The sequence below is a fragment of the Dasypus novemcinctus genome, chromosome 3 (assembly GCF_030445035.2).
Source record: "Dasypus novemcinctus isolate mDasNov1 chromosome 3, mDasNov1.1.hap2, whole genome shotgun sequence".
In the NCBI taxonomy this organism is placed as follows: Eukaryota; Metazoa; Chordata; class Mammalia; order Cingulata; family Dasypodidae; genus Dasypus; species Dasypus novemcinctus.
The window spans coordinates 130,797,197-130,821,057 of NC_080675.1; the positions used below are offsets into that span (position 1 = coordinate 130,797,197).

At 35.9% G+C, this 23,861-nt stretch overlaps 1 protein-coding gene across 14 annotated transcripts in view; it reads left to right on the plus strand.

Annotated features, from left to right (window-relative positions):
- Nucleotides 1-22,874, plus strand: part of TCF12 (transcription factor 12) — a 422,204-nt gene extending 399,330 nt beyond the window's left edge. For all 14 annotated transcript variants that reach the window (XM_058294251.1, XM_058294254.2, XM_058294255.1 and 11 more), the window contains 5 exons: nucleotides 7,338-7,452; nucleotides 8,823-8,985; nucleotides 12,294-12,526; nucleotides 18,475-18,628; nucleotides 20,512-22,874. In XM_058294251.1, coding sequence (XP_058150234.1) covers nucleotides 7,338-7,452; nucleotides 8,823-8,985; nucleotides 12,294-12,526; nucleotides 18,475-18,617 — 654 coding nt within the window. In that variant the 3' untranslated portion in view covers nucleotides 18,618-18,628; nucleotides 20,512-22,874. The remainder of the gene's footprint in view (nucleotides 1-7,337; nucleotides 7,453-8,822; nucleotides 8,986-12,293; nucleotides 12,527-18,474; nucleotides 18,629-20,511) is intronic.
- The last annotated feature ends 987 nt before the right edge of the window (nucleotides 22,875-23,861 follow it).

A 23,861-nucleotide genomic window follows, 5' to 3' on the forward strand; every position in this document is an offset into this window, starting at 1 on the left:
AGCCCCTGAGCTTTGTCCTGGAGCTAGTCTCTAAAACTCATTGTATGAAGAGTACTGTCACAGACTAATCTACAAAACTAGAAGTGTTTTCTTTTTTTCCTTCTGCTTGTTGTTGTTGTTCGCTTCTGGCATTCAAAGAAAACTATAATAACACTAATTGGGTACAAGCTTAAGGAAACTCTTAAGTCTAATTCTAGCAATAACATATTAAAATATCAACATATCTAGGTTCAACAAAACATACAAAGAAACAGGAAATTATGGCCCAAGCAAAAAGAAAGGTAAAAGCATTAGAAACCATCAATGAAGAGGGCCAGACATGGGACATACCAGACTATTACTTTTTTTTTTTTTTTTTAATGAAAGGTCCTAAGTATGCTCAAAGAGCCAAAGGAACACATGCACAAAAAACTAAAGGAAATCAGGAAAGCAACAGATGAACACAAAATAATATCAATTGAGAGAGAGAGTTGTGAAAAGTAACCAAACACAGCTGAAGACCACAGGAACAGAAACTTTCCTAGAGGGGAAGTAACAGAAATTCCCTAGAGGGGTTCAGCAACACATTGGAACTGGCAGAAGAAAGAATCAGTGAACTTAAATATAAGACAGTTGAACTTATCCTGTCTGAGGAACAGAAGGAAGAAAGAATAAAGAAGAGTGAACAGGCCTGAGGAACTCATGAGACACCATGGAATGTACCAATATGTATATCGTGAGAATCCCAGAGAGAGATAATGATGAGAGTATATTCAAATAAATAATGGCTAAAAAGTTCCCAAATTTAACAAAAGATGTGAGTGTACCCATCCAAGATGCTCAGTAGGATAAATTTAAATAGACCCACACCATAGTATATTATAATCAAACTGTTGAATGCCAGAGATAAAGAGAGAAGCAACATGTCATGTTCGAAGGAGCCCTGATAAAATAAGTGCTGATTTCTCATCAGAAACCATGGAGGCAAGAAGACAGGGGGATGACATATTTAAAGTGCTAAAAGCAAAAAACTACCAATCAAAAATTCTATATCCAGCAAAATTATCTTTCATAATTAGGGAGAGATTAAGACATTCCTAGATAAATAAGGGGAGTTCATCACCATTAGATCAACTGTAGAAGAGATGTTAAAGAAAGTTCTGCAGGTTGAAAGGAGAGGACATAGACAATAGATTGAATCCACATTAAGTCCTTGTTTTGGTAACAATGAGGATAAATATAAATACCATTACTATTGTATCTCTGGTTTGTAACTCCAATTTTTACTTCCTACAGTATCTAAAAGGCAAATACATAAAATGCAATGGGTGGTTTGGAACTCAATGTCTAAACGTTAATTTGTAACAAAAACTACAAAGGGGGGGTGGAAAGTTATAGAAACAATTTGTATATACTACTGAAATTAAGTTTGTATCAAAACAAATGGGATTGTTATAGATTTAGGGTGCTTAATTTAAGCCCTGTGGTAACTACAAAGGAAATATCAATATTCAAGCTCATAGAAGTTGAAAATAGCGTACAGCTTTCCAGCGTTGGGGAAACAGGAGAAATGGGGAGTTCATGCCAAATGTATGTAGGTTTTCTATTTGGGGAGATGGGATAGTTTTAATAATGAAAGGTGGTAAGGGTATTGCAAATGTGATTCATTCCTCTATATGATATGCTTGGGAGTGAATGAGATGGGTAAGTTTATATTGGAAACATTGCAAATATGTTCCCACAGTTTAAAAAAAAAAAAACAAGCTATTGAGACAATGACAAGTAAAGGCAATTCCTGAATGGAATCTAACAAAGGAGAAGAGAAAAAACTCAAGGACATTTTTGGGACATGAAGTTTTGGAATATAAACATTAAGTTTTACAAATGAACTTGATAACTGCACTTAAAGTAGATATATAAGCAAATATCCTTGTTCTTAGGAAATATACATGGCATTATTAAGTGTTCAAGGAGCATAATGTATGCAACCTACACTGAAGTGTACAGAAAATTGAGTGATATATAGATAGACTTACAGAAAAACTTTATAAACTTTCCTGAAGTTTATATACTTTCCTCTGTGTTAATATAAATTAGTATTTGGTTTAGATTTCTTTAAAAGTTATATGGGCAAAGTTAAAAAGCAGTCACAGAAATAATCAATTTACCAGCAGTTTTAGGACAACTCTTTAAAAAATATTTAATTTTCATCAGTCCATTAGTTACTTTCTGCAGAGTGGATTTATTCTGATAAACTTAAATATCCAGGAACTCCACAGAACATTCAGATAAAGTTTTTGTTGTAATGGAATTTTGTTCTAGTGGACATTACTATAGGTCATCATACTAATTGCAGGACTTAAATATGATATAGCTTCCCCCCGTAGAATTTTGAACTGAGGTTGACCAACTTTTTCTATAAAGGGACAGATAGTAAATATTTTCAGCTTTGGGGGCTTTATGGTTTCTGAAAGGGGCCACCAACAATACAAAAATGAATGTACATGGCAGTGTTCCAGTAAAACTTTATTTTAGAAATGGGACCAGATTTGGCCCATGATCTGCAGTTCACTAATCCCTGATTTAGAACATAAATTGGCTTCCCAGTGCAGGAAAGAAGAGGAGTTAGCAACCTTTCTGTTCCAACCTATAACCTTTTGTTATTTGTTTTAATGAGTAGTTGAGGGTTTTGCTGAAATAACTGAAATATTTGAGATGAACAAGGATGCACTGGGATTGAAAGAACAAGTTTTGAGGGCAGGATAGAAGTGATAAGTTCATCCCTTGCCTCCAGTTCAAACAAGTATTCTTTCAAGTTTGCTTGTGTAAATTGTGTGTAGACAGATGAACCACATAGTGTCCTTGGTCATGGAAATAACTTCATTATTGAGATGCTTTCTTTGCAGTGTTTTTAGCTGTAATAGGATTATGCCAGTGTGGTCATCCACAGCTGATAGTTTTGAGTTGTAGGAGATTTATGTTCTAAGCTTGTAGTTGAAATAATTAGTATTTTTTAATTGTTTTAATATCCTTGAAATTAAATTTCCTTAAAGATTATTATATTGGGAAAAGAAACCAGGAAATGGGTTGTTCCTGCTCCTTTTTATATAATTAGCATGCCTAATCAGGCATAGTTTTAATATTTGCTCTCAGTTTTGAATTAAATAAATTTTCATTTACTTAATTTCATACTCCCTTTCAATATTTTGCTGAAGGCAAATATGAAATTTAAGATTTTTTAATACTCTTATTCATATGTGATTCTGATGCATCTTTTAAATGTTTAAATATAAAAATCACGATGTTTAAGAACTACTAACATGTCAGCATTGGGTTTCAGTTTTACTCTCATTTGTTTAGTACAAGAATAAACTTTTGAATAAACTGCTCACAGGAAGAAAACTGAGAATGAATAGAATTAATTTTGTTTAGATACTTGGCAATGTAAAGTTACTGTTTATCACCTCTGTTTACAGCTGTAATATCTAGGTAAATACCTCAGCCCAACAAGATAGCTCCATGGCAGCACTTTTATCTTTAATGAAAGTATTCAGTTATTCCTCTCTCAAATAGTGATTTCAGCTTCAAATCAGAGCAAATGAGATTAGAAGCTTTTTGTAATAAGAAAATTGAGGTACATCTAAAAAGGTTTCTTATTTATGATATAGGATAAAATTCCATCCATGGGTTCTTTTGATTTCACTGTTACAGGAAATTTAATGCAGGCATTTGTCCCAATTACTTTTTGGTATTGCTTAGGATTTTTCTTGTTTTAGCTGTGGTTGGAGATGTGGAATTCTTATTATGAGATCATGTTAAATCATAGAATTAAAACTACCTCACATAATAATTTTAAAATATCATCTGTTTTCCAAGCCCTAAAGCTGTTAGAGTACCTATATTTTACTTAGTCCTAAGAGACTTAATATTAAATTACTAAAGACTAATTGACAAATAGAGTATTTTATTAAAAATTATCTCAGCATTTTTGTCCCTTATCAAAATAAATATGAAATTATTTTAACCTTCCATTTAGGAAATATTTTATTTTAGTAGTATAGATTATCTCTGCTGCAGAAATTGTGGATACGGGTTTCCACTGAATGCAAGAATATCTGCTATCTTACTTTTCTAACCATTTTTTTTCCTAAATGAGGCCAAAAAAAATTTTTCCAAAACCAAAATATACTTTTTTCTTTAAGACCACATTATAGTACTTTTTAAAGGTATTGGTAACATTTTTATGGTTAAAAATAGTTCATAATGGTATATTTTTTCTAATTTTGGAAAACACGTTATTTATGAAAATCTTAAAAAAGGAATCATAACAAATGGAAATACTACCAAGTCTCTCTATAAAATCCCTATTCAGATATAACAAAATACCTTGGGGTTATTTATAACTTACGTAAAGATCCTTTAATCGGTCTATAGATAGATACTGTTTAAATTTAAATCATTAGTATTTAGTGAATAGTACAAATTGAACGTATTATCATAATTGAATTCAGAATCAGAGAGGAATTAATACTGAGTACTTTTCAGTCTGTCCCTTAATTTACAAGACCTCCTATTCGTCAACTACCTAGATTTAACATTCTTCCATTATGGTGCTAAAGGCATTGGTTATATTAAATGAAAACAGGTCCCTTTTGGGTGCTCCCACAAAAGTAAAGGCAAACACAGATTGTGAAGATTCAGAATACAGGATGATGTCATTTAATGGGATAGTCCTTTTATTCTGAAATGAAGCCCTTTATAATAATTGAAATTTAGAGCATAGCAGACATAGCAGGTTTGCCTTTCCCTGCTATTCCCCCAATAGCAGCAGCCTGTCAGCTGTATGCTAACGAGAGGAACAATTAAAACAGGGCCCTCTCTGACTGCCTCCACAGGCATTGGGCTCAGAGAAAGAACTGTTTATACACCTGTTGTGTGTATGGATAGAGTCATTTGAATGAGGAACTACAGATTAAAGGGAGGACATGGGAACCAGGGTGAAAAGGGGTTAAAGAGAATTAAAAGAACTATGAAAGTTAAATTCTCAAGAAAATATGAGAACCATTTGTAAGGGGACTCAAATTACAAAGAAAAAGTTCCTGCTAACTTGATTAAGATTAAAAACTTGAGACTTCACGCTTTCTCCTAGTTTGAGGCCATTTTTTAAAGGCTTATATTTTTGCTATGAATTCCAGTGTTTTTTTTTCTTTTGGAAGCCAAAAATGTAGGTTAGTTTAATGTCATACTTAGTTTTTTGCAGTGTTGCATAGAGGCAGAATTATTTGATAGCGGTTATATCCCCAAACAAACCCAGCAACCTTTCCTTAAGGAAAAGTTAGATCCCTAAGATTTATCATTTAAATAATGACCTTGTGTCTACCAAGCCTTTCATGAGAAAGGAGATCACCTCCTTTGAATTTTTTTTATTAGTTGAGCTTCAAAAAATCAATAATTATATTAAAAGAAATCACAATTCAGAAATTAAATGAGTGAAATTTCAGTTTGTTAGTCTGATGGTGTTTTCTTGCAGACAGCGTAAAATGAGTTTCGTTTGTGTAATATGTATAATACATAGTAAATATATGTATGTTTGTAAGTTTATAATTTACAAAGCTCATTTTAATTTATTTTGTTTGATAGTTTTAACATAGGACTTTTAGTTTTAAGTACACATGATAGGCACAAACAGAGATATCTCACTTTTTACCTTATCATGCTCAACCAGTCAAAATTGTTCTGATTATATTTTATCTTCAGGATAGTCCTGGGCTTAGGCCTCAAAAGAACTTGCAGCCATATATTGTGTTTATACCGTATTTATTTTCTTTAAAATATGCATTTGAGCTGACTTTCCTCTTAGAGTGTTGTGTAGTTCATAGCTAACAAGAAAGCACTCTCATGTGTTAAGAATAAACATGACCAGGATATCCTTGACATAATTTCATGAAACATTTAAAAAATATATTCTCTGTTGAATAAAATTTTCAGTCTACTTCTTCCCTGGTGCTTGTCTTTACTAGGTTTAATTCTTTAGTGTGTTGCTTCTGGGAGAGGTCTTATAGAGGGTTTTAGAGGTAGGAAAAGGAATGAAGTCTGCCATAGTTTCTATGGTCCCTTCTCAGTTTTAAGATTTTTTTAATTCTAATGCTTGATGAAAGTATATGATTTAGAAGAATGTATAGATGAATATTCAAGGGAACAGTGGCATAAATAATCCCCAGCAGTGGAAGACCCTCAAATAATTTTTGAAGTAGCTATGGAATCTATTAAATGGATTTTTAAGAATACTTTAAAGATAAAAATCAGAGTTGAGAACAAAGATTTCTTTAAAAGTGTGGTAGAAGACTGATATATTCTAATCAGGTCAACTACCTAATGACCTGTATTACCTAAAATTTTGCTTTAATTACATTTGTACTTCCTTTTATACTTCTGGTTTAGCTCACAGGGTAAACTTGCATAGGATTATTTAAAACTCTTAGGGTAAAATCCATACTAAGTCATGAAAGATAAAAACTATATTAACTACTCAAGAAACTCAAAGCTCAGCAGTTTACCAAGATTGAAGGGTTTTTTTTAAAAATAGTGGTTCTCATGTATAACTCCAGGCAATAAACCTATTTAAAGGCTTAATCTTCTAGTTGACATATCTGCTACTCTTCTAATAAAAAGTTTCATCTATAACCAGATTTTCTGAAAATACTACACTAGATAAATGCTTAGTGCTATTTGATATTTTACCTTCCATTTCAGGTCACTATGACTTGTGTAAGTTTGATTAAAGAGCATAATTTTTTGTTCCTGATAATGCACAAATATTAAGTTATTAAATTGGTTTTGCCACTCTTGTAAAAATGTTGTCAGTGATGGTTAGAGAAAGAAAACACAAGACGTTGTATAGTGGAGGTGGGGGCGTGGCAGGAATGCATCAAGTATAGATATATACGATTATTAATGGTAAGTTAACAATCTTTTGTTAGGTGCAAGTTCATGCTTACATTAATATATTTAGGTAGCATATGGAATAGGATTTTAGATTGATTATAGATGATCACTAATAGACTCTAATGTATATAGTGCTTTATGGCTTATAGAGCACTTTAATAGCTCATTTGCTTCTCACAACAACCCTCTATGGGAATGTAAAAATATATTTTTTTTAAAGTAACATTTTGGTTTGACTCAAAAACAGTATTACTACCAAGTCTTCTGAAATTCCCACTGAAACACACACACACAAAAAACAAAAAAGTGTCATCGAAAAAAGTTGCTAGGTTGAGATTAATAATATTGTTTTCTCTATTAATCTCAGCAAAAGAGTTTTAACTGTCTTGGCTTTCTTTTATTTTAAACTTTAGGTTGGAACTCATCGGGAAGACTCTGTCAGTCTCAACGGCAATCATTCAGTCCTGTCCAGTACAGTCACTGCTTCAAGCACAGACCTGAACCATAAAACACAAGAAAATTATAGGGGTAACTATATTGATGGTTTTTAGCAGTTTCACTGTGAGAGATATCATTTGGAATACTACTACCTTTCTCACAGCCAGATTGACATCTGTGAATCAAGTGTCATCTTAGCTGGGGGAATTCCAACAATAGTGATACTACATGAATGTGGGGTAGATATTTAGGGTTCTATTTGGCTGGGCCATTTGTGGCTCTGGCACTTCAGTTATTTATTGGGCATCTTCTAACCTGCTCCTACTTCTTTAACATCTCTCTTTCTTAATGACCCTCATGAATGAACTTCCAAGGTTTCTAAAGACAATGAGAAAGGTATTTCAGAAACTGTTGAATATTTTGAATGGTGTAGCCATTTTTAGGAACTCATAATTTAATTGAAGGGAAAGACAATCCTGATAAAAAGCAAACTGTGATGAATGTTTTAATGGACCTTATAATATAAGTAAGTACAAAATATAGCTAATAGTAACTGAAATAAAATTTTCCCAGTGGGAAACGGACTTTTTGGCCCAGTGGTTAGGGCGTCCGTCTACCACATGGGAGGTCCGCGGTTCAAGCCCCGGGCCTCCTTGACCCGTGTGGAGCTGGCCCATGCGCAGTGCTGATGCGCGCGAGGAGTGCCGTGCCACACAGGGGTGTCCCCCGCGTAGGGGAGCCCCACGCGCAAGGAGTGCACCCATAAGGAGAGCCGCCCAGCGTGAAGGAGGGAGCAGCCTGCCGAGGAATGGCGCCGCCCACACTTCCCGTGCCGCTGACGACAACAGAAGCGGACAAAGAAACAAGACGCAGCAAAAAGACGCAGAAAACAGAAAACCGGGAGAGGGGAGAGGAGGGGAATTAAATAAATAAAAATAAATAAATCTTAAAAAAAAAAAAAAGAAAAATAGAGTAGATAATTGGAGGCAAACCATACATGCTATTTGTATGCATATATCTGCCAATTTAACTAAATGAATAAATTAGTAAATGTTTAAAAAAAAAAAATTTTTCCCAGTAACATTTAACCACGATACCTGTTATATTGTGTTTATCCAGAAAAATGTTAGGCTTATTTCCATTACCTTGGCAGCATCCAAGAACTTGGTTTCTAAAAGTACATCAAGTTTTTATACCTTTTTCAGTTGTTGAATAGTGCCTGAAAGTGAGCGTTAAACTGACCATAAAGGTCAGGCTTGTTCTTTTAAATATAGATGCTACAAAACCATTTTCTTAAAATTCATGGACATGTTCTTGCCAGCTCTAAAAGTATACATTCCCATACCTTCAGGTTGCTATCATAGCCCCAAAACAAATGAGGATATTCACCATCTAGAAAGCTTTACAGTCTTAGTTCTAATTATAAATGTCTCCTCATTTATTTTTCATTTGCCTCTTAGGTGGCTTGCAAAGTCAGTCTGGAACTATTGTTCCAACAGAAATAAAGACTGAAAACAAAGAGAAGGATGAAAACCTTCATGAACCTCCTTCATCAGATGACATGAAATCAGATGATGAATCCTCTCAAAAAGATATCAAGGTTTCATCTAGAGGCAGAACAAGGTATTTGTTAACATCCTGGTATTAAATTCACTTAGTTGCCATGGGAGAAAATACTTGGAAAATTGAAAGTTGTCCTTCATTTATTAAATACCAGCTATATACTAGATTCTTTATGTTATCTCGTTTAATCCACAAAGCATTCCTAAAAAGGATGCATAAGAAGAAACTAAGGCAAAGAATTTAACAATTTTCCCAGCTAGTAAATGGAATATACTAGCGGGGAAAATTATTAATTTTTCTGACTTCAAAATTGTTTTCTACTATCCCACACCATTTTAGGGTTTACATATAAAAAGTAGTTACATCTTTGCCCTCAAGTTGATTGCATTCTATAAAACAGTTTGATAACAAAATAACTAAAGTTAAATTTTGTGGTACAGACGTTTTCATACATTCAGTTAATAAATGTTTGAGTATATTCATGAAAGGCTCAATATAGGGTAAGACTCTATTGTATGGTTTAAACCAGGGGTTGGCAAACTATATCCCATGAGCCAAATCCAGCCTGCTTCTGTTCATATAAATAAAGTTTTATTAGATCACAGCAATGCCCCATTCATCGATGTATTGTCTATAAGCTGCTTTCACACTGCCACAGTAAAATTGAGTAATTGGGGACAGAGGTCTTATGGCCTGCAAAGCCAAAGATATTTACTATCTGGCCATTTATAGAAAAAGTTAGCTGGCTCCTGCTTTAAACAATAATTTGAAAAGAGTATGAAAAAATAAATATTCCAGGTGAACTAATGTTGTCAGAGAAGATTTCCCAAAAATTGGGCTTGATCTTTCTTGGAAGAATAGATATAGACACAATAATTAGTTTCATGTGACTTACAGGTTCTTCAGTTTTTTCTTCTAATTCCACATTCAAATTAGATGTGGTACATGATTTATGTATCCATTTATCAATGATATGTATTGTATTAGGGTTCTCTAGGGAAACAAAACCAAAAGGAGATAGATAGATAGATAGATAGATAGATAGACAGACAGACAGACAGACAGACAGGCAGGCAGGCAGGCAGGATTAGATATTGCAGCCATAGATGCAATCAACTTACTGATTATTTAAGTCATTAAAATGTCCTCACAGTGACAATCAAGCCAGTGCTTTCTTGACCAAACAACTGGATACCGTTACCTGGCCAAATACATACATTTAATCATCACACGTATGTATCTCACATAGATATTTATGTATAAAACATTGCTCTTTGTGTTAATTTGTGGTGCACAGGAGATTGCAATGAGTATAGTAGATGTAACTAAAACAACCAGCATGGTCTTTTCTGTCATTCACATACTTAAAAATATGTAACATGCCTTTTGGCGTTCTTAGTATTTTTAACACCTAGACATTTCTTTTGGGGAAAAGGAAATCTTAAGATCTCAATTCTACCATTTTAATATATATTTTACTCAACTGTACAGGGGCATGAAAGGTAAGAAACTGGACCAGGGAATCCAGAAATCACTCTTTTGAGGCATCTTTTTTCGTTTTACTATTCAAATAGAATTTCAAGGGAAATAAATTGCAATGTTCTATGTGTGAAAACTTATTTCATCTTTTCTCCTCATCATCTTCTCATTTTGTAGTCAGAGGTGGGTAAGCATTTTTTGTAAAGGGACAGCTAGTAAATATTTTAGACTTTGTGGACCATATGATCTCTGTCACAAACCACTCAAATCTGTCCTTCTCGCATGAAAGTAGCCATAGACAATATATAAATAAACGGGTATGGCTGTGTTCCAATAAAACTATTTCTAAAAACATGTTCCCAGCCCAAGGGCCATAGTTTGTTGTCCCCTCTTACAGGTTTCAGAAATTGAGAGCCTGTGTAATCTAAAGAGCATGGCCTTTGGGCAAAAGAAAGCTAACCTTATATCTTTCCTTTTTTTTTTTTTTTTCTTTCCTAAATGCATTTTAAATGGGAATCAACTGGAAATAGGTTTTGTAATTTCAGTTTCTTTCATTCAACAATGTATTTTTAACATTTTCATCTGTCCCTGAATATTTTCTACAGCATATGATTTTTCAACCAGTTTTATTGAAGTTTAATTTGCATGCAATGCAATTCACCAATTTTAAATGTGGTCTTTATCCTTTGATAAATGTACATAATCATAGAACCACCACTACATATAGAGTATTTCCACTATCCCAAAAAGTTTCCTCACGTCCTTTTTAGTCAATTCAGTTACCTTCTCCCTATCCCCTAGCAACCGTGGATCTATTTGCTGTTACCATAGTTTTGTCTTTTCTAGAAGTTCACATGACTGGAATCATACACTGTGTAGTCTTTTGTGTCTGACTTCTTTTACTTAGAATAATCTACAGCTTGACTTTTAGGGGCTGCATAGTAGTCCTTTGTCTGGATGAACTGAATTATTTTACCCATTTCCTATTATTGGACTCCAGTTTGTTGCTAATGTAAATAATTCTGTCATCAACTTCCTTTACATAAGTTTCTCTGTACATCTCCAATTACATCCTTATTAATTTTTTAAAGACGCTTCAGATTACATAAATGTTACATAAAAAATATAGGGGATTCCCATATGTCCCACCCTTCTCCCCTTCACACTTCCCCACATTAACATCTTTCATTAGTATGGTGCATTTGTTGCAATACTGAAGCATTGCTGCTAACCATGGACTATAGTCTACATTATAGTTTATATTCTATCCCACACAATTTTGTAGGTTATGACAAAATGTATAATGGTCTGTATCCATTACTACAATGTCATGCAGGACAATTGTCCCCAAAATGCCCCATGTTACCTCTTCTTCCCTCTCCCTTCCCTCAGAACCTTTGGTGGCCACTGCCTTTATATCAGTGATACAAGTTCTTCCATTGCTATAATAATAATAAGTCTACTTTAGTCCACTGTTCATTCCCCAGTCTTGAGGATTAGGATAGAACCTGAGTTTCTATGTTTTTATTAGCTTCCCAGTAATTCCAATGATCTGTGGATCACATTTTGAATAGCAAGTTACTAATTTATTACATAATCACTGAAATTATGTTTATGAAGAGTTTCAGCAGTATGGAGAAGGCTTTATGCTATAATATACAATGAAAATTGCATCCAAAAAGATATGTGGTATAATTTCAACTGTGTAACTATGTGTATGTGCATTGAAGAAAGACTGGAAAGAAATATATAATCGTGTTAAGTGTAGCTATTACTACTTCTGGTAAAATTTATAGGTAAATTTCATTTCCATACTTTATCATTTTGTACATAAGAATAACTTTCTTTGCAGGAAACCTAATAGATATTAATGTTACTGTCTTTTACAGCAGTACTAATGAAGATGAGGATTTGAACCCAGAACAGAAGATAGAAAGGGAAAAGGAAAGGCGGATGGCTAATAATGCCAGAGAACGCTTGCGCGTGAGGGATATTAATGAGGCATTCAAAGAACTTGGCCGAATGTGTCAGCTTCATTTAAAGAGTGAAAAACCCCAAACAAAACTCCTTATTCTTCATCAGGCCGTGGCAGTCATCCTTAGTCTAGAACAGCAAGTCAGAGGTAAGTAGGTTCAGCAGAGATACACTAACTATTCTGCCTCAGGAAGGCAGACATTTCTATTCCCAGTCTCCTGCTTGGCAAGTTGTTTCCTAGTTCATCCAGTTCTTCTGGGTCAGGTTTGTCCTGTAGTTCTTACTTTTCTGTCATTGTATTGGTCAGTTATTTGTAGACTCAGAGCTTCCCTCAGACCAATAGAGTCATCCTTTGAAATAAGGCCGAGCACAAACAGCCTTTGCTTGCTGCTCAGCATTAGTGTTTTATGTGTCTGCTCTTGTTGACTCTCATCTCCCACATGCTTAAATTTACCTGCATTGACCTCTTCTCTATTTCTTCCTGTCTTCCATACTTTCCTGTACTCAACTTCTTGCTTTACTCTGGGCCATCTACCAGGCCTTGCTAGTTAATAGGATACCTAGTAATGGTCCCACCTGGCTTTGTCAGATATGGATATCCTTTGTACCAATATCAGTAGAGTTTCAGGGCTCCTTTCTTGATCCCTGATCAAGAATGCCATGAACTCCTTGGACCAGTTTACTCTGGTATACCTCTGTGTCCCTAAGGGCAGAAGTGTGGTTTGTATGGGTTCACCCACAGGCAGCCTAACTTCATATTTCAAGAAGTTTGGTAGAACCTTGGAGAAACTTTGAAACTTAGTTTGATCAATAAGCATTTATTGCACACCTACTCTGTAAAGAGCAAAGGTACCTACCCTCAAATCAAAGTCACTAAAATGAGAAATCCCTCTGTTTGAAAAAATGTATAAATTCCATCAAGCCCGGGTGAACTTATTCATTGTTACGTTACTCTATAACATTTGAGTTTATAGAGACCCCATTAGGCATCTAGAACAGAAAAGCTGAATCAGAGAGAGGATCTAACATCCAGGCTTGTCCAGCTGCCTATTAATGTCCTTGTCATTATTATGGGTACTGACTTTTTCACACAATTCTGTAAAGCTCTGTCTTAGGATCCATTGACTAAATAGAGTTTTTATCTTATGATTTACAGCCTATTATCTTATGACTTACGGTCTTGGGATGCATGTAAGGCTCCTTGAAAGGCACTTTGATGCCTGCCTGCAGCACACCATATCTGTTGCCTCATCTAGGTAGCCCCTTCAAAGTTTGGTGTAGCCGTTTCCCTTATCAGTACTTTATCATTTTAAAGTTATTTTGATAATGTTCTACCCATTCACTTTTGAGAGCCTCTTCATCCCTACAGAGACCTTTCTAGCAGCCCCTGAGCCCAGCAGTTTCTGTAAGCCTACACATTTTGTTTTCAACATCCTCCAGACTCTGAGCTCCCCTTCTAGCTTGGGATGGTGCTCCAAGAGTGGTATCTGGCTATCCAAAATCTGTCTTCCCTGGACTAGGAAGGCAAACCAGACCTGGGTCTAGCAATGCATCCTAGCAAAGTACTGAGAGAGTAGCTTCCCTTCCAAGCCTCAGCTTTTGCCAGAGGACATTTTGTGCCTAGGTGTCCCATACATCATACCCATCCCCCACCCCACTCCACCCCACCTCTCACCCCCTGTCCCTACCACTGCCAATTTAAGTTTTTCCATTACTACACACTACCATTACCCTACCCTTTTCTGTTCCCCAGCAGATTTCACCCCCAAGCTTGCACTCTCAGCTTTACACAAGATTTAATAATAGTCAAACTCTTTCACAGGTCATTTCCAACAGCTCACTTCTCTTTTGCTAATAATTTAAGGACAAGGAAACTACTAGGTTTATAATTTCTTGGTCCCCAGTGAGTTTGAAGATGAATAGGCTAGAATAGTCATTTCCAGTGTCACAGGATCATGTGAAGCTTTTCCTTTTCCCAAACAAATTTCTAGATCCCATCCCCAAAAGATTTTAATTCAGTTAGTATGAAATTGTTAAACATGGTAAATTTAACATATCTACTTATAACACTTTATTCCTTTCTGGGTCCCCACTGAAATGAATAGAAATGCTATTAACCCATAAGAACAGGTGGGAAAGGAGACAATAGCAGATGAGAGCAAAAAATGTATGTAAGATAAAACGCAGATGGAGTAGTGGTAACAGTTATTTAGAAAGAAGTGCTGCAAAGAATAATATCAACAAGATGGAGAACATTTTGTCCCATAGAACCCCAGAAAGGCTCTTCACTTGAAGATCCTGGGTATTGCAGAACACAGGGGTCAAGCATAGACCTGAAAACAGAAGATTGATTGGAAGTCTGTTATAGAAAAGTTGGATCTCTAAGTCTCCTCTCCACCTCATATAGCTCTGTCCCTCTTCCCTCTCACTGTAGAAGATCAGAGGTTATTTTGTGATAAAACTGAAATTAGAAAGGCTGCAGATCTGAAACACCAACAAGAAGAGCTGAGAAGGGGTGAGGCATGGAGCTGAAGAGTGAGCCCTCAGCTCTTATCCCACCTTGCTTCCCTGCTAATGACAGCAAAGTATATATTGAACCCATTTATAAGGAAATTAGAGGATTCTTCTCTAGAGAAACTGAACACTGCACAGAAAAGACCTCCAGATTTAGGAATTTCTGAATAATGTTTTGCTTCTAGATTACTGAAGAAGAAAGCCCTCTAGTTGGTATCTTATTTTTAAATATGAAAGACAACCAAAGATTTAAGAAATATCTCCAACATAAAAGAGAGAAATTGAGATCAAATCAAATAAAAAAGAAACTTGGAGGAAAATAAAAACATGCAAGAAAAGAAGAAAACTTTTTTTAAAAGCTAAGTTTAATACCTTAAGACAGAAAATACATTCATAAAAGAGAAAGAAGCCATGAAAAAGAAACTTTAAGGTAATAATTAAATATGGTAGCAGAAAACTTTTAATGGAGAAGTTAGCTGATAAAGTTGAGGAAACCTAGAAAGTAGAAAAAAGGGACAAAGAGATGAAAAATAGGAGAGAAGAACTAACAAAATTAGGGTCACTTCTCATTCTAGAAATCCTACTAGTCATTTGTTGGAAGGGATGGAAGGAGATTATCAAAAAATAAAACAGGAACTTTCCCTGAACTGAAGAGTATATATCACAAGATTGGTAGGATCTACTCTAGTACTAATAATGATTTTAAAAATGACCCCAAGCTGCAGTGCATCCTCATGAAATTTCAGAGCATCAGGGTTGAAGAGAACATCTTAAAGCTTCCAGAAACAAAATTTAAATAGTTCGTATCCAAAGGAACAGGAATCAAAATATCAGAGGCCTGGGACAGTAATGCTAGATGCCAGAATATAGTGGAACGATTATCTTCAAAAGTCTGAGGGAAATAATTTTCAACTTGGAATTCTTTAACTAGACATACAATTAAAGGTGAAGATAGACTATAAAGATATTTCAGATATAGACTTTAAAATTTTACATTCCATGTACTATCTCAGAAAGTACCTGGAATATATACTTTAACTAAGTAAGTACATACTCAAAAAAGACAAAGGCATAGGATCTAGGAAACAAAGAATTTTAACACAGGAGAACAGAAAAAGAAATCCCATGTCAAGAGCTTTATGTTAGGAGCTCTGGCAGTCAACATTGAAAATCGAAGTCTACAAAAGGAAAATTTCAAGGGAAAGAAATGGAATTTATGATATGCTTGCCCTTTAGGGTAAATATTAATAAATAAATTATCAATAAGCATTATTATGCTCTAAGCATATATGGTCTCTTAGAGGATATGGGGTGGAGTGGGGGAGTAAAATAGCAAATGAAAAAGATAGCAACTATTAACTCCAGGAAAAACTAACAGTTGTATGAGCAAGGAAACGATGGTTCTAAAATTCTTAACCAAGCAAGTATCTCCACATAGTAATAGTAACATATATATTTACCTTACTTGTAATAATGTAAGAAATGACTGTTGATTTAACTAGAAATCATTCTACTAACATGTTGAGAAATCAGTACTATAAGAGAGCCAAGTCCTCAACTACACAACAGAAATCAGTATATAGAACCCCACTAATGGGATTGTGCCCTGCAGACATGACCTCATGCCTGACTTCTACTTGCCTGTACCTCAGACCTGATACTTAACACATGTGTGCTGTGGGCTGTTCATGCACACCAGAGGTATGAGACAGCAGCACTAGCGTTGGCCTCTTTGGATTAGAGCTCCCTTAACGTTTCTAGAGTCTACCTGATCTGTAGTATTCTGCTGTTTCTTTTAGCCCTGGATGTTCTTTGTCTGACTGTAGGAATCTGAAGGATCTTGACTAACCTGTTGAATTTGTGGTTCTGGTACTTTAAAAGGATTCTCATCATGCTGCCTAGATCCCAGTATGACATGATCATAGTTAGTATTCCAGGATGAGAAATGTCAACGTGTTTTAATTGAAAATCTTTCAAATCTCTTTCTGCTCTTTTTATTTTACGTGTTAATTTTTGCCCTCTTCCCATTCTTTCCAGTCATTAGAGGAGACTCTTAACTCCACAGTGAAGGAACATAACACCTAAAGACAAACTCTTATTAGTTAGAGGTGTACAGTTGCTTATTACAAAAGCACCTCCTCATATAGCTATGCTAAATAAAGAATATATCTTTCTTCTATTAGTCCTCCTCAGAGTTGTATAGACTTCATGTCTTTTCCTAAATGCAGGGTCTTGGAAAATAATTCTAAAATGAAATTTTATCATTATGCATCAGTAATAATCAGCCAAACTAAGTTCACCTTAATAAAGTCCCTTGTCTATCTTTTTTCAACTCTGAAATGAACTATAAATATGTACTGAGATATATACATTAAATAAGTGAAAGAAAGGAGAGTTGTACTGTAGTACATTCGGCTGGGCCTGCATTTCAAAGTATGGGGAAAAGTATATCATAATGTAGACTATGGACTGTAGTTAATAATATATAATATTTTTCATCAGTTGTTGTTACAAAGGTACCACACTAATGCAAAGTGTTAATAATGGGGGGAGGTGTATGTGAGAATGCTGTGACTTTTCTGTAAACCTGTAACTGCCGTGATTAAATTTTTAAAGTAAATAAGTAATAAAAAAAGGAAACAAAAATCTGATATGTAAAATTATAACTTCTACAAAATATTTTCTTTATTCATTAGGGCACTTTTATTGGGTTTACAAAATATATACTACAACTTTTAACTTACACTGTATTTTTTAATCAGAAAAAAAAAAAAGGCTACACCAGAAGCTGTCATGAGCTAAATATCTTATGCTTGAACTCATTTAAAGAAAACATAACAGGAACAGATCCAGTGGGTTTTCTTTCCCTTTATTTCCCATGATATTACACCATTCTTTTTCCTCTTTTGAAAATGCCTGCTTCACAGATCTCATCCAGTCTTAATTTACTGTCTTACTTAAGCAGCAATACAGGTTTTAACTCCCTCTTAATCATCCCTTCAGCACTGGAAAGAACAGCTCAACATCTTATTCTACCTAGGTAGCAAAGTGTAAAAGCAGGATATACAGCAGCCACCTTTCTCCCATGAAGAATTGTTACATTTCCTATGTAGATGAGTGGCTCAGGGTGCCTCAGTTTTTTCATTGGTAAAATTGAAAATTAAGCACAGACATCTTTCTCCAGATATATAAAGGATGTCAGCATTCATATCAGTTCATTGTACCATATCTTAGGACACTGAGGAGACTTCGTAGACTAATAACAGCACTTGCCACAATGCTTGAGTGAAGAGTAGAATATTGATGGAGATCGTATCAAGTCCCAGAAGACCAAATCGTAAGCAGAGCTTGAAGAAAACACAAAATGGTCACTAAGAATTTTAAGTCTGGAGATTCATTTAGTGCCGAGATTTTATGTAACCCCCTTCGTTGTTGGCTCTGCATAACGCTAGTCAGTATGTGAATGAAATTACGTAGGCCTAAACAACCCCCATAGAAAGAAAAAATAACAGCTCAAGACCTAACAGACCCTGGTTCATAATTTATTGCCATAATGATAAAAATTGCTTTCCCCTGTTTCAGAGAGGAATCTTAACCCCAAAGCAGCCTGCCTTAAGAGAAGGGAAGAAGAAAAAGTTTCTGCCGTATCGGCAGAGCCACCAACTACACTGCCAGGAACCCATCCTGGGCTTAGTGAAACTACCAACCCTATGGGTCATATGTAAACATCAGCCAGGTAAGTGATGTATTTGGGAAGACAGTATAGGGAAGTCACTTGATTCCTCTTAACCTGGGCCAGAACTTTAAATAGAATTATCTGGGGGCACTGATCACTTTCCAGGTTATATATAACCTGGAATCCAATAGTTTGCCTTTTTGTTGTATAATCAAACTTGGAGAATCAGTGTCATTTTATACCAGCATGTTCTTTTCCAAGTGTGGTAGTATACTGTGATGTATAAAGAGCCCTTGTTTCTTCTGTACTCGATCATTATGTATATACTCACACATGAATATCATTCTAAGCCAAGAAGAAAATAGCAAAGTGACTCATTCATCATAAAATACTAATGCTCCTGCTCATACTCCTTATTCAGAAATAGAATACAGAAAAAGCTCTTCTTTGTTTTGAAGCCTTTTATACATGAAAGCATTACTGCTTGCTTCTAGTTGGACACCATTGCAAGAGTCACAATAATTCTATAGTAGAATACCAGTAAGTTCACTCTAATCCATATTTCATTCCTTCATCCTGACGACCCTGTACTCATTTCCTTTTATTCTCTTCCCAGTTTCTCTCAAGCTCTTTCTCCTTCAACCCCCTCTTCCTACCTCACTCTCTTTTCTCCCCTTCAATTTAGTTTCCTTTTTTTCCTACCTCTATATCTCTCAGTACTCTCATATCTCTACCCTTATCTCTCTGCATAATGTAGAAATTTCACCACTGAAGTTAAGATTAAAGTTGGACCATTCTCACCTATCATAAAGGAATCAAGGATCCTTTAAAAAAAAAAAAAAGGTGAAAAAGGCTTCAAGATTATGAGAAATGTGGTAAATGTACTTTGTCCTATAAGATTTGATAGGCTACTCTTTATTGTCTTGGAATGTATTTTAAAGGTTGCTAATTTTGTAAAGGTGGTTATGCAGTTTCATCTGATACTTCAGTTGAAAACCTTCAGTTCTTTCTAGAATTGGAGAGCAGATTAAATCCAGCAAGAAATTGGACAGCAGGAAAATTGCTTCTAGAATCCAAATGACTGAGAAATGACAAACTATAAAAGTGCAAGAATTGCCACAATGTAATGTAAGGCCACATATCCCTGTATGTCTGTTATCCTCAGTTAAGGAGGGCAAAACTCTTACCACACAATACTGTGGCTATTGAATAAAGGAACTGGAAGGGTATCATTCTTCCTAGACCTATTTCCATCAAAAATTCTTAAAATGGGGAGCTGATGTAGCTCAGTGGTTGAGTGCCTGCTTCCCACAAGTTCCAGTTCAAACTCTTGTACCTCCCTAAAAAAAATGGTTAAAATGGGAAATTTCAGAGTTATTTTTATGTATATTGTATTGTAATCATAGATAGGTATATAGAATTAATGGAGTAGAAATTTTCTTAATAAATTCATTGAACAAACATTTACTGAGGACCTACTATGGACTCTGCAGTCAGAAACTTTCGGTTTAGAGGAGGAGTTAGATGTGAGCTGTTAACACAGTGTGTGGGCTGAATGCAGCGCTGCGTGCTTTAACATACATCATCTCACCACAGAAAAATGGATGAGTAGATAAGTAGAACCTCAGAGCTCAGGTGTTGCCAACCTGAGTGTTGCCAAAATTAAGGTTTACACAATTGCCACAGCTGTCATGTAATCTATGATTCTGTAATCGCATAACCTCCTTTAAAAATCTTACTAGACATCAAGTAAAACCATTAAATTACATCTTAAAAGGAAGAAGCTAATTTTCAAGTCATCTAACTCACTGCTAATTTAGTGCAAACCTGGATATGAATGGGGAATACCAACCTGATTTTGGTGGGCAGGGTGGGCCTTTCTTTTTAACAATTATGTTCTAACTGATATGATACTGTTCTCCTCCCTTGCCTCTCCCTGCCAGTTCAAGAGTTACCAGTAGGCTAGATAGAAGGTGACCTCTCCTCACAAGGACTTGGACAACTCAGATTATCTGAAGACACAAACCTGACAGGAGGGAGAAGAAAAAATAAAACACTTGAAGCAAGAAACTCAAATGTAATCCTATGATCAAAGCAACTGGTCAACACTTCCACCAGGAGTGAAGATAGGAAGCTCATCAGATAGAATGTCAGCCCGTGAGATGTGTGGAACCTATCATTTTGTTACAAGCAGTGTGTCGCTTCTGCACAATCAGAGACTGTCTTGATCTCTCCACTCACCGTGGAAGTTGCCTTGTGCCTAAACTGAATTGACAAATGCATTGTAACTACAAATTTTATTTATTGTTATGGAACTGTAAGGTCTACATATAAAGGGAAAAAGTTAATGTGGAAAGCTGATCTACACTCAGCTGATGCCAGCATTCGTTAAAGCTGTTCACGTGCAGAGAACAAAGCAGTGACAACCATTGGCCCTTAGCATTCCCGGCATACCTATTAGTGTCTTAAAAGGGAAGGGAAAAGTCTTTTGTTGCCCTCTCCTATCTTTTTTGCCATATGAATAGTGTTTTCCATGAAATAGGAAAATATTACTTGGTATAGTGTTTCTCTTGCTCTCATTTTTTTTTCATTCGTTTTTATTTTTCTCTTTGTGGGTGTTATATTTGGTCTCTTAATCTGAATCGTTTATGGTCACAGTCCAGAATCCTCCACGCAGCCCTATGTGCTTTGCACATTTACCTGGCGATGGTAAGCGGAGACTATCTGTGACCATAGCCTAGCCAAAATTTCAAAAGGGGAAACTTTGTCCCCCAGATGTTCCCCAAAATAAACATTGCTTTATTTCTAATGATAACCAAGTCTTTTCAAGCTTCTAGGTTTCATAGTAAAGCTTGTAATAGCAAGAAGTATAAATTATAAGGGAAGAAACTCCTTTTTAGAAATTGCTTTGTTTTCCAAGCAGTAAGTACTATATATAGTACTTGTAACATGTTAGCTGTAAGTAAGCACAAAATGCATTTAAAATACAAAGAAGATTTTCAGGCTGTGATTATGGTGGACATAATAAAACCCAGGAGTCTCCAAGGCAGGTAGTGTGATAAATGAACACACCACTCTGAGGCTTATTATGTAATGGTATACAAGAGCAATGGTCACCCATGTGTCCTTATCCTAGCCGTTCTCTGGCATCTGGATGGCTGGCCAGTGGGGAGGCATTCAGTGGGTGATCCCGTCAACTGCAAACCATCTGCCCTGTCCCAAGAAGATGAGCCAGATTAGCATTAAACCAGTACTAGTCAGTCCGTCTTAATAATGTGTATTAAGGTACCCCTCTGTCTCCAATCCTTAGGAGTTGTTTTATAAGACATAGTAATCACTTTGAACTTCCATGAAATCAGTCTTCCACCACAACAAACCTGGGAGAGAAGGACTTGCTAAAATAAGGTTGTCTTGGTTTAATATTTCTTCATAGCCAATATCAACAATGGCAATCAGCACACAGAAGAAAGGACCCAAATCACGATGTAACTTAAAGATTTCAGTTAATTTGAAAGAACAAAAACAATTAAGACAGAACTTCAGATCCTCCAATCAGGATGATTCCTAACAAATCAGTTGTTTGTAAACTTCGTGGACTTTTTGGTTACTTTAATTTGCATATATTCTCCAATTTCATCAGACTCTATCTGTGGCCTTGTTCTTCATTTCAGTGTTAATCGGCTAAACAGAAGTTGTTGCTTATGATGTGTGAGTGAACATAAGCCACTGCCTGGCCTTTTTTCTTCAGAGCTTGTTGTCTTTTTCGCTATATTAGACTTTGCAGTATGCCCAGAAGCTTTCCTTCATAAAATAGAAAGAAAAAAACATTTGGCTTATTTTTCACAGTAGCTAGTCTTTTATACAATAATCTTGTAAGAAAATTTCTTGAATTCTAAATATTACTCTTTCTAGATTTTTGAAATCGAAAAGTTTTCAGTAAAAAGTTTCTTACTTTATTTTATTATATTAGGTAGTAAAAATGTAGGGTTATTTACCATAACCTGTTCATTAATATCAGAAATTTACAATAGCATTTTAAGACCATAGTAGGATTCTAGCACACCGTGTAGTACCTATGGAGTATTGTAAGAGCTAATTGTCCGAGATGAATTGCTTCTCATCTTGTTCTCCAGTTTCCATTGTTGGTTTATTGCAGATTTGTATCCTGTGTCAAATTCAAGGTATTATTATTGATAAACCTTTTCAACCAGCAGCAAGAAGTTCAAACATTTTTCTGTCACTGTAACAGAAAACACAATATGTATATAACATTTATGTAGCAATAAATGTGCCATCTTTTTTTTAACCTGGTAAGCTAGTGAGTTTTCTTTTTACATTGCTTTCTTAAAGAATAATGCATTTTGTTTTTCTTTCTCCATCTCCCTCCTCCCAGAAAGGCCCACACTGCTTTTCCTGTCAGCATTATCTATCACATGACCTTGGAGACCCTTCAGGACAGAATGAAGCCTCTGGGACTAAGTTGATAATATCTATTGCTTCTCCAAGTTGTGTGTTTCTCCTCTTGCTGTCTCTTAACGGCAGCCTTCTAGCCTTTTCCTGAAGGCTGACCATTAGGAAGTCCTGCTTTGTGGGAGCACTTCAACTCAGGAGGTGCCGAGGATCTCTCCTCCCTGATAGCCCTGTCAGTCTGGGGCCCCCACCCCCTCATTGCTGGCCTCCTCCAGGCCATTCCACCTCATCCTCAGTAAAGCCTGTGCCGAAAGCAGCAGGGTTTTTCAGACCCATTCAGCAGTGAGTTATTGATTAACACTGATAGTGCAAGGAGCTTGATCTCACCCCAGACTGGCAGAGATTAATTAGTTTGTTTCCCAAGCATAATTCCTAATTAGGCACAGGAAGAAAGGTAGGAAAACAACAGGACTATTCTTCTCCAAGAACCACAGGCGTGCCCAGTGTGGAGAGGGAGGAGCAAGCAATCAGAGGAAGAAACCAGGTAAACATGCCCCAGCACCTGAGTACTTCCTGCCTAACCCAGACCCAGGGCACCTGGCTCATTAGTGCAAACCGTGCTGGGGAGGGATCTCACAGAAAAATGTGTGTGTGTTTGCTCTCTGCCTAGTTATGCACACGGAAGGCAGAGTTAAGCACAAATGCACATGACTTTGAAGTGCCTGCTCTAGGCTTGCCCAGTCACCACGGGCTGAGGATACTAGCATAGGAGAATTCACCTCCATTGGGCTGGGGGAGAGGTGGTTGGGAGGGCAGGAGATAAATGAGTGAGTGTGCGCGTGCATGTGTGTATGTATATATATACATAAACACGAGTAAAATT